Genomic DNA, 11,102 nt, shown 5'->3' with positions numbered 1-11,102 from the left:
TATTTATTCATATATAATTATAAAGGAATTCAATATATTCATTCATATATAAAATATATAAAACTGTTGATATAATAAAATTTGATATTAATTATTTTTTAATTATATATTTATCTATATATATATATATAAAATTAGATTTTGTTTTAAAATTATTTTGATTTTAAAATCAAATTTAAAAAATAATTTGTAATTATTTTTGTTATAGATATGGATCATATATCGTATTTGGTATCTGCAAATTAAAGTGCTGAAGAAGTGTTTATTTTTTTAAATATAAATTTTAATTAATATGTTAAACATAAATAAAATAATAATATTAAAAATAAAATTTGTAATATTTTTATAGATTTTTTAAAATTTAAAATAAAATTAATATTTTTTAATTATAATTTAATTAAATTTTATTTTAAATTTAATTTAATTTTAAAATATAATTTAAAGATAATTTGTAATTATTACTCTTATAAATAAATCATATTTATAGTCTTTAGTATGTAGATATTTATATAAATATTAATTTTTTTTTTCTAAGCAACATTACCTACTTTGTATTAATATTTACAGCTGAAACTTTACATACGAGATTTCTTGCTGCCCATGTCCGTGAGTGGCGCCATGGCAGCTGTGACATAGTCCCAAAACCCATTACATCTCTGTAAAACCCACCACCAGAAGGTACCTAGACATCTCCCTAAAAACCACCAAAAAAAAGACTCAAAACATCTCTGTGAAACCCACGCAGGGGCAGAGTTTGTCAGTTGCATACAGGGCATGTGGTTATGGCCCAAACCAAAAAAACTACTTTCCGTAACGGAGGAGAAACCAAGAGACAGCAGTAGATACATAAGACCCAGAAACATAATTCAACAGAAAACACTAGAAAGACACAAGACAACAGGAGAGATAATAGAACCGACCACGATCCCACACGCGTCCAGGCAGCATGCGGGAGAGCCACCTGGGCTTAGCCCTCGTTCGCGTCTTCCCCCGGCTCGTCCTCTGGCTCAGCTTCACGAATCCAAGCCCAACCATGTCCTTCTGGTAAGCCATCCATGAAGGCCGGCAATTCAGGTTCGCGCAAATGGCTGGATGGGTGGTCGTGCTCCCGCAGTGCATCATCCCTTGAGCTTGAGACCTCACCCAATGGCCTCTTACCTTTGTCCACAACCCGACATTCTTCCGCCAGAGCCTGAGGCAGACTTCCTTCTTGCACCAGGGGAATTCCCCCTTCGTTATCCAAGGGATTCTCCATTGCAGGTGGCCGAGGCAAGCCATCTTCATTCTCTTCCGGGATCCTGGTGAATAACACAGATATGTGGGCATTGATGCCCAAATTTTCTCTGGAATTGCGTAGTGTAAAGATGACAGAGCCAAATGCAGGTAGGCTTGGCTCGCCATTGTTGGACCCTCCAGCTTCCACAAATTGGCTAGCCTGCACCTGAGGAGCTCCCACACGTCGATGGCAGTAAACACAGCAGCAATGGTGATGTAAGTCAGCTGCAGGCCCGCGAGAGGATCTGGCTCGCCCTGAGCCTCTGCCTCTACGACATGGCATTCTCTCCCGCACCATTCTTCCAGATACCTCTTCCTCAGACGGAGTTCCCTTCCAATTCGGCTCACGGTAGCAAACAAATGACTGCAAGCATGAACCAGGGAGGACCAGCAGTCGGCCAGCCTCTCCCAATTCCACAATAACCCCAGAATTCGCAGAACGCAGAGCATGAACACCATAGCTTTGGGTTTCAACTGCCCCCAAATCGAATTTCTTATCGACCCCTTCATTCCTTCGAATTGCTCCCGCATTGAATGCGGCCATCAACTTCCGCTGTGGTTCCTGCGCCTTCATAAAGGCTGGTGTGTTGCATTGCTGGGCGATGGGAGGTGGCGACGAGGAGCCTTAAATCCCTCCGTCCGTCACATGTCCTATCGACCGTGGCAAGTGGCCTTACCTGGTTATGCGAGGTGGCACCCGCATCCGGGGCAGCAGCCTCCTCTTGGATTAAGCTTTCACACTCCTGGAGCTGCTGCATGTTGGATATGATGTTTGTGTTGCCCGAGATTAGGGGGGTGCTGGTCTCAACCCCAATATTGGCCAGGAGATCTGCAACTTTGTTTCCTTCCCGTCGAGTGTGTTTGAAGGAGATAGCCCTTGCATTATCAATCCTGTGCGCGATTTCATTTAATCTTGCCTCAAGTCTCCAGCTGGGAGCTATTTTCCTTGCTTGTGAACCATTATGTATACGAGTTACCATGTTAATGAGAATTTGAGAGTCCCCTTCAACAATTAAGGGTTGGAGGTTAAGGTTCCAGGCAATTTGAAGGCCCTGCCAGAGCCCCTCCATCTCTGCTGAATTGTTGGTGTCCCATCCAATGCTTCCAAAGTAGATTTGTAGAGGAGTGCCTTCATGGTTCCTGATAATGCCTCCAAACCTTGCAGCCCCTGGGTTGCCTTTGGAGGCTCCATCAAAGTTTAGCTTGTATGAGTTTTCAGGGGGAGCAATCCAGTGACAATCTTTTCTAATGCTGCTGCTATTGGGAAGGTTTCTTCTTTGGGGATCTTGAGGTATCTGCAGCTGCCAATTTCTTAGAATGTTCTGCTCACTGTCCTCAGTTGGCCTATCTTCTTTGGTCCAACTTTGGAGCGCCATTGTTTCTTGAATGTTTCCTTGAATCTTGTTCCATATTACCTCTAGCGGCGATCTTTTGTTCTTGAAGATACGCTGATTTCTTTCCTTCCAAATATTCCAGAGGACAATCCCTGGGATAATGCACCATAGATAATTGAGAAGTGAGCTTTTGTAAGGTTGCCTGGGCCATAGCCTTATGGAATTAATAATGTCGTCCTCCTTTATGCCTTGTCTTTGACATCTGAATCTGACCTTGTTCCAGAGAAGCTTGGCTAAGGGGCAAGAATTCAGTAGATGCTGGAGGGTTTCCTCTTCCTGAAGACAATTGTGACAGATCGAGGGGCCATGGAAGTTTCTCTTTCTGAGCTTATCCCATGTGAGAATCTTTTTGTGCCCGGTCAGCCAGAGAAAATAGGAGATTTTTGGCCAAGGACCAAGCTCCCAAATTTTCTTCCATAGAGGGTCGGGGTTAGCTGCGAAGTTACAAAGAATTTTATAGGCTTCTGCTGTGGTATAGGTTCCTTTAGGCAGGTGTCCCCATCGGAGAATGTCCTCGCCATTGTCCTGTCTTATTCTTCTTTTCCGTAACTCTATATCCAGCTCCATGTTCATCCTATCATCTTCGTTGTTAAGGATTTGGCCGCTTGATTTCCATTTTCTGAAGCCCACTTCTAGTTCTGGTTGCCAGTAATGTTGGACCTTTTCCTGTTGTTGTTCCTGCCTCTCTGGTATCATTGTGGGGTGGAGAATGTTCGTAAGTCTTGGCATTTGATTCCAGGCGTCCATCCAAAATCTTGCGCTACAACCATTTCTGATTTCCCAGAAGCTATGCTGTTGAATAATGTGATGGTGTTGCTTTGCAGCGTTCCATATCAAAGAGCCTTTTTCAGTGGGAGTGAATCTAATGAGTTCCTCGTGGGGTCTGTTGTCTGCATACTTCGTTGTCCATATCGTTCCCCAAGGTTTGTCTGGGTTGGTGAGCCACTGCCACCAGATCTTGGCATTCATGATGGCGTTACTGTGTTCAGGGTCTCTTAGCCCAATTCCTCCTTTGTCCCTGGGCATGCAGACTTTTGTCCATCTAACCAAGGCCCATTTTCGATTGGTGGCCGAGCTGCTCCATAAGAAATTTCGTTGCATGTTCCTGAGACTTTTCAAAACCCATTTTGGTGCAGCCAAAGAAGAAAACAAGTAAAGAGGCATTGCTTGCAGAATCGATTTGATGAGTACAATTCGGCTGGCCAGATTTAGCGACCTGTGAGTCCAGAGGTTGAGGCGACTTTCTATTTTGTCCAGAAGGGTGCGCCAGGCAGAGTGCTTGATTGCTGAAGCAGTGAGGGGGGCACCTAAGTACTTGGAGGGAAGAGACGCAGAGGAGAAGCCTAAAATGCGAGAGACAGCAGACTTGACAGACGGGGGAGTGTGAAAAAAGAAAATTTGCGATTTGGAGCAGTTGATAGTCATGCCAGACGCCAGAGAGAAGTCCTGGAGGAGACCTTTGAGTCTACGGGCTTCTTGAGCCGAGGGATAACCAAACAGCATTGTATCATCAACGAATTGCTGATGGGAGAGGGCAGGGGAGTTGTGCACAGAGATACCCTTGATTTGCCGCAAGCAAAGAGCTTGCTTGATTTGCCTTCCCAGCCCTTTGGCCATCAAAACGAAAAGAAAGGGGGAGAGGGGGTCTCCTTGCCGGATGCCCCTGGAGGGATTGAAAGAGCGGGAGGGAAAGCCATTGACCAGGATGGAGAAATGAGTAGAGTTAATCATGTTCAGGATCCATCGAATCCAAGGAGGACAAAAACCAAAGGCTTTAAGCATATGTTGGATATAGTTCCAGTTCAGTTTGTCAAATGCTTTTGAAAGATCTAGCTTGAGTAGCATACCTGCTTGCTTAGAGTTCTTGAGAGAGTGGATGATTTCGTGAGAGAGCAGGATACCATCCATTATGTGTCGCCCCTCCACATAGCCTGATTGCTCCTTGGATATTAGTGCTGGCAGAAGCGGTTTGAGCCGATTAGCTATGACCTTTGAAATTACTTTGTAAATGACATTGCATAATGCAATGGGACGGAATTTATCTGGAGTGATGGATTCTTCCTCCTTGGGAATGAGAGCGATGAAGGTAGCGTTGAGAGAGGGAAGAAGCCATCGTGTTGCTCTGGATTCTTCAACTATCTGCCAGACTTCCTCTTTTAACATATCCCAGAAGGCATGGAAGAATGTAGTTGTGAACCCATCGGGACCAGGAGCTTTGCCCTCTTTGAGTTGTTTCATGGCATCATCCACTTCCTCTATGCTGATGGGGCGCATTAAGAGTTCATTTTGTTCCTCTGTAATAATTTTTGGAATATTGCTGGTAATTTTGTTTATGGCTTGTTGCCTGTCTTCTCCCTGCTCTTGATGGACTTGTTGGAAATGATTGAGGAGCTCGGCTTCAATCCCTTCATGCGTTTCTACCTTGTCTCCTGCTTGATTTTGAATGAAGGGGATGTTATTGTTCATTCTCCTTTGTACTGTTGTTCTATGAAAGAATTTAGTGTTGCGCTCCCCCTCCTTCAACCATCGAACCCTTGATTTTTGCTTCCAATAGATTTCTTCCTGCTTCCCTCTTTCGTCCAATAAGTTGTGAATGTGGCGTTCCTTCTCCAGTGTTTCTTCCGTGTGCCCCTGCGTGATGATCTGCTGATGAAGGTTTTCCAGGTCCTGTATGAGCTTTTTCTTCTCCTCGAAAATGTTGCCAAAGGTTTCTTTATTCCATTGTTTCAGATGGCTCTTGAGAAATGTTAATTTCTTCTGAAATTGGTACATTCTCGCTCCTTCTGGAGGGATGAATGAGGTCCAGATGGTCTTAACAAACTCTTTGAAGTTAGGATGAGTGAGCCAGAAACCTTCGAACCTGAAAGGTCTTTTGGTTATGTTGCCGGGTCTTTGCCATTGAAGAGCTATTGGCCAATGGTCTGATCCTGAATGAGCCAGAATGGTTGCTGTGAAATCCCCTCCTAAGTGGACCGCATTGTCCGAGAGGAGGAAGCGATCCAACTTGGAGGCGATTTGATGCTTGCCTGCCCTGCGATTGCTCCAAGTAAAGGTTCCATTGCAGAACGGCATATCAATAAGGGAAATCGAGTTTATGAACTCTTTGAATCGATCAACCTCAGGCTCCAATCTGCTTCTTCCTCCAAGCTTTTCTTCTGATTTTGTAATCATGTTGAAATCCCCAGCAGCGATCCAGAGCGGGAATTTCCTGCTATTGCTGAGGACTTCGATAGTGTCCAAAAGCTCTACCTTGTTGCTAGTTTCTTGCGGGAAGTAGACATTTGACAGATTGCCATGAATGTTAGTTCCCAGAATATGGAAGGTGGCCTGAATCAAATGATGCGCCGCATGAAAGTCGGTAAGGAAGACCGCTTGAGTGTTCCAAGCTATAGCCAAACCTCCCGAGGCTCCACAAGCATCGACCGCCACTGTACGACATCCTGGCCAGGCTTTTGAAAGGAAGCTGTCTAACATAGAGCTGTTGCATTTAGTCTCCTGGAGAAAGCAAATTTGGGGCTTTTCCTTCTTTATCATGTTTCTCAACATCCTGAGTTTTCTGGGGCTGTTAAGCCCTCTTATATTCCAGGATACAAGCTTCATGTTTAACTACTGACAGAGGGCTTGAAATACTTAGTCAATTTGGCGTATCTGCCTGAATCGACTAAGATTTTCCCAATCTCTATCGTTCTTTGCAAATCTGTCTTTCGGCCCCTTTTTTTTGAGTCCTTGTGGCGCTGGGTGTCGTCCCATTGGCTGCCTAGCTGAATTCCTAGTTGGTTTTGGTAGTAGGCGCGTGAAATGACCAGTTCGAGTTTGTCAAGTTGAAACTCGGGGATGGCATCATATGCTTTCCTTCTACAAGCAGCCTCCATTTCTAGGAGATCTAGGCCATGCAGGTCTATGCTTTCCGATTCCTCGTCCATTAAATGCACTTGATTGCTGTCTTCGTTGCCAGAATCAAGATTCTGGGAAATGTCATTTTTTCCATCCACCTCCATATCTTTGAGTTTATCGGCTGAGTTGGTCTGATCCTTTTGCAGAATGATGGGGCTAGAGATGGGGACAAAGGATTTGGGAGGGGAGGAGGAGGAAAGGGGAGGGGAGGAGGAGGAGGGATGATCAGGAGCGGCTTCCTTGCTTAAGGGGGGGTCTTCAGAGGATTGACCAAGAATGTCGAAGCTGTTCTTGGTTACTGGGCCATGCGGCTTGCGGGGCTGGGGTTTGTGACCATTGGAGGGCTTTTTGTGCGCACGCTTCCTGCTGGAGACTTTGGTGAATCCATCCTGAGCAGGGGAGCCTGAGGGATCAGGAGGATTAGATTGAATATTCAGAGGGCAGTCCCTGAAAAGATGACCTAGGGCATGACATTTTCTACATCGGAAGGGAACATGCTCGTAGTCGAGAGGCTGAATCCACTCTTCATCACGATGCGCAAGCTCAACTGACTCAGGGAGAGGCTCATTAAGGCGAATGAAAACACAAATCCGGGCGTAGGAGGTATACTTACGAGATAGGGTTTCTTCGGCTACTTTGATGAAATCGCCGATTCCATTGCCAATCTTTTTGAGGAGCTCCTCCCCCCAGTATTCGTCCGGGAGCGAATATAGCCTGATCCAAACAGGAGCCCATGATAGGTCTTCTTTGTCCGGGTTAAATTTGGGGATCCAGTCGCGTAAGTATAGCCCAGCCGAGTTGAAAAAATAGGGCCCTCCTACTAGGATCCTGTGTTTATCCTCCGGACAGTAGAATATAGCAGTGAAGAATCCTTTCGGCCCTAGTTGTAACGTGACATCCCCTTTAGGTTTCCATTTTGCAGCTATCCAGCCATATAGGGCCCTTTCAGTTGGCCAGAAACCGATGAACTTGCCAATGAGGGCATGGTCCTTCATGAACTGTATTCTCTCATCGATCTTGTCTCCAGGAAACTCGATCCTTGGTCTGACCTTGGCTGCTGGTCGGCAAGTGCTAGAGGTGATTTGCGGCCGTTCTCCAGGCATTCCGGTTTCTTCTTGCGATGTGCCATCGCCTTCTTTGCGGTTACTGTCATTGTTGAAGTCTGTTTGAGGTATTTTTCCCTTGTTCAAGATTTCTTCGTTCACGGATCCAAAGATCACTTGATGCTCAGAATTTGACTGCGGTGGGGAGGGCTCCGACGCCCCCCCCGGGGATGATCCATCCCTGGCACGAATGCGCTGCAGGACGGGGTGCTACAGCAGCTTACGCAGTGTCTGAGAAAGTGTTTTCTTCACTGTTCGTCGGCGCCGTATGCAAGTGTTCCTATATAAATATTAAATTGGGGAACAAAGGTTAAAATATAAATAAAATATTAATATTAAAAAATAATTTGTGATTTTTTTTAAAAATCGTTGTTTTTTTTTTAATTTAAAATGATAATAATTAAATTATATATATATATATATATATATATATATATAAATAATAATTAACCTTAGATTTATAAATAATAACATAAATAATGCATTGAAGTATTGTATAATTTTAAAATTATGGTTGAACCGGAAGTTAGAGATTTATAACATTAGATTTATTATAAAACATATTATAAGTTGAAGTTTAAAGTTTACTTTGTGTTAATTTCAAAATGCCATTAATACAGTTAATACTAAAATTTGTATAGACAATCCATATTCATAGATATTAATGAAGGTGTGAGTTGTATTAATGACATACTATTTATATTATTAGTGATATCAATCTTATTGTAGCGGTTTAATTGGTGATTTTTTTGGTGTAATTTTTTAAGATTGATTTGATTTGAAATTTAATTACAAATTGAAAAGAAGATAGTTTTAAGTTGTGGAGTCTACACAAATTTAAATATTTTAAATTGTGGAGTCTACACATTTAAATGCTCTAAATTTTTTCAAAGCCTTAGATTTATCTATATATTTAAAATACAATTAAATAACAGAACATTATAATCTTGCCGAAAATTAAATCACCAAATTTTACTTACAAAAATCAAAATAACACCTTATTAATCCGTTAATAGACATTGTTATTTTGATGATCAAATAATAAAATATTATCACTATTAATACAATTGTAATGAGGTAGGAAAAATTTAGGTACTAATATTAAATACTAATAATAATACAATTAAATATATCTAATATTAATTATTATTAAATATTGAGAGAAATTTTTTAATAAACTTGTGTGGAGGATTTTAATATCCTTGTAATGAGAATTTTATTTTTATAAATAAAAAGGATTTTAATATCCTTTTTATTTATGTGTTTTATATCTAGATAAAGTTACATAAATTAATTAAATTCCAGTCTAATATGTGTAAATGGTATACATATTCTATCGTTATGTTTTGAAACTATGGTCTCTTAGGAGGAAACACATGCTCTTAACCATTAGGCCCACTTACATTGTATTACAAATTATCTTTAAATTATATTTTAAAATTAAATTAAATTTAAAATAAAATTTAATTAAATTATAATTAAAAAATATTAATTTTATTTTAAATTTTAAAAAATCTATAAAAATATTACAAATTTTATTTTTAATATTATTATTTTATTTATGTTTAATATATTAATTAAAATTTATATTTAAAAAAATAAACACTTCTTGAGCACTTTAATTTGCAGATACCAAATACGATATATGATCCATATCTATAACAAAAATAATTACAAATTATTTTTTAAATTTGATTTTAAAATCAAAATAATTTTAAAACAAAATCTAATTTTATATATATAATTAATATCAAATTTTTTTATATCAACACTTTTATATAATTAAAAAATAATTAATATCAAATTTTATTATATCAACAATTTTATATATTTTATATATGAATAAATATATTTAATTCCGTTATAATTATTATTTTAGTATTAACTACTCAACTTTTCGTAACCCCTGGACCAGGAAACCAGCAACGAGGAACAAACTGTTCGAGAACCAAAAACGGAAGCCACGTAAAAAACGGATATCGTATTTGGTTTTGGAGTCAGCTGCGTTTTGGTTTTGGTGAGTCCCGCATCGGCTGCCGGAAAGAGAAACGTACTAGCTAAAGTTACATGAGCAGCGCCCATGACATACATAGCTGGCCCTCATACATAGAAACATTTAATATTTGATGTATGGCTGGTTAGCTCTTTCCTAAAGTCTTAGCCAAAATTTAGAAGCGCTTTATAATATCTTCCAAATTCAGAGACGGTGGTTTGACCCCGAGAATGAGAGGGAACATGTTTTGCGGAACAGGGTCCCAGGGAATTAAAGGTAAGAGGCTTTGCCTGAGGAGAAGTCTGAACCTGGTTGCAAGATTGGCTTTGGCAGCTTTTGCATTGGTTTGATTTCTGTTAATTAATGAATGCACGCATTATTAAGGATAATTCTTCATTCGTGATAAATGATTGCTTCCAGGCTGCTCTGTATTTTGCCTAGATTGCTGACAGATACGGTGATCAGAGTCCCCGGAGACGCAGAGGCGAAGAGATCTTGGTCGATGACACCAGAATCAGGCCGGTATCGTAGAAAATTGTGGACTAGCAGAACCGGGAAACCGGGGGCGTTTCGGTTTGCCGCAGGCGACAGGAAGTGGAAGATGCAATGACGATCCTGCCAGGCTTCCAGCGCAGAGCGGAGGGCAAATTGTGTGCCGGGTCCTCCAAGTCGATAGCATAAATTCGGACCGGCGGTCGAATGCCGGTTGGACAAATAGGGTTTCTTTTTCGGCGAACGGTTTTGGACTGGTAAAGGCCCTCCCTGTATTCCTTCCGCATAATGATTAAAAATGAAAAATTAATATCGCCGAACGGTTTTGTACTGGTAAAGCCCTCCCTGTATTTCTTCGGCATAATGATTAAAAATGAAAAATTTATTTATTTTTATTAATGTTAGTCGGTCAATAAGACTAAAAATTACCACTGGTTTTATGACACACCGTGAGATTATAACAGGTTTCATGACAATTTGTGGAAATCTGAGCAACGTCTTCCCCAAACTGGAAAATAGAAATAAACAAATGATTCAGATTAAAAATAGCACAAATTTTCTGATACTGAAAAATACCACTGGTTTTATGACACACTAATAATGTAATTGGTTTTCTAACATTTTGTGGAAGTTTGAGCAAAGATTTCATCTAATTAAAAAATAAATATGGGTCTAACATAAGTCCAGAGAGATATTTTTCATTTGTTTTGATCGAGATTAATAAAATTTAAATTTTGATAGCAGTCAGAAAAATATGGGTCTAACATAAGTCCAGAGAGATATTTTTCATTTGTTTTGATCGAGATTAACACTAATAATGTAATTGGTTTTCTAACATTTTGTGGAAGTTTGAGCAAAGATTTCATCTAATTAAAAAATAAATATGGGTCTAACATAAGTCCAGAGAGATATTTTTCATTTGTTTTGATCGAGATTAATAAAATTTAAATT

General features: G+C 40.3%; 1 protein-coding gene across 1 annotated transcript; it reads right to left on the bottom strand.

Annotated features, from left to right (window-relative positions):
* Positions 1 to 967: 967 nt before the first annotated feature.
* LOC149144484 (uncharacterized) lies at positions 968 to 6,203 on the bottom strand. The gene is made up of 2 exons (XM_089452173.1): positions 1,953 to 6,203; positions 968 to 1,837 (listed from the first exon to the last, which is right to left on the bottom strand). Exons 1-2 carry the CDS (start codon positions 6,201 to 6,203, stop codon positions 968 to 970), a joined length of 5,121 nt encoding a protein of 1,706 aa, XP_089308299.1.
* Positions 6,204 to 11,102: the final 4,899 nt, after the last annotated feature.

The sequence above is a fragment of the Pinus tabuliformis genome, chromosome X (assembly GCF_031772625.1).
Source record: "Pinus tabuliformis cultivar Carrire ecotype Pingquan chromosome X, CPIR1, whole genome shotgun sequence".
NCBI classification, from domain to species: Eukaryota; Viridiplantae; Streptophyta; class Pinopsida; order Pinales; family Pinaceae; genus Pinus; species Pinus tabuliformis.
Note: the sequence above shows the minus strand (reverse complement) of the source record. Positions and strands in the feature narration are given on the sequence as shown.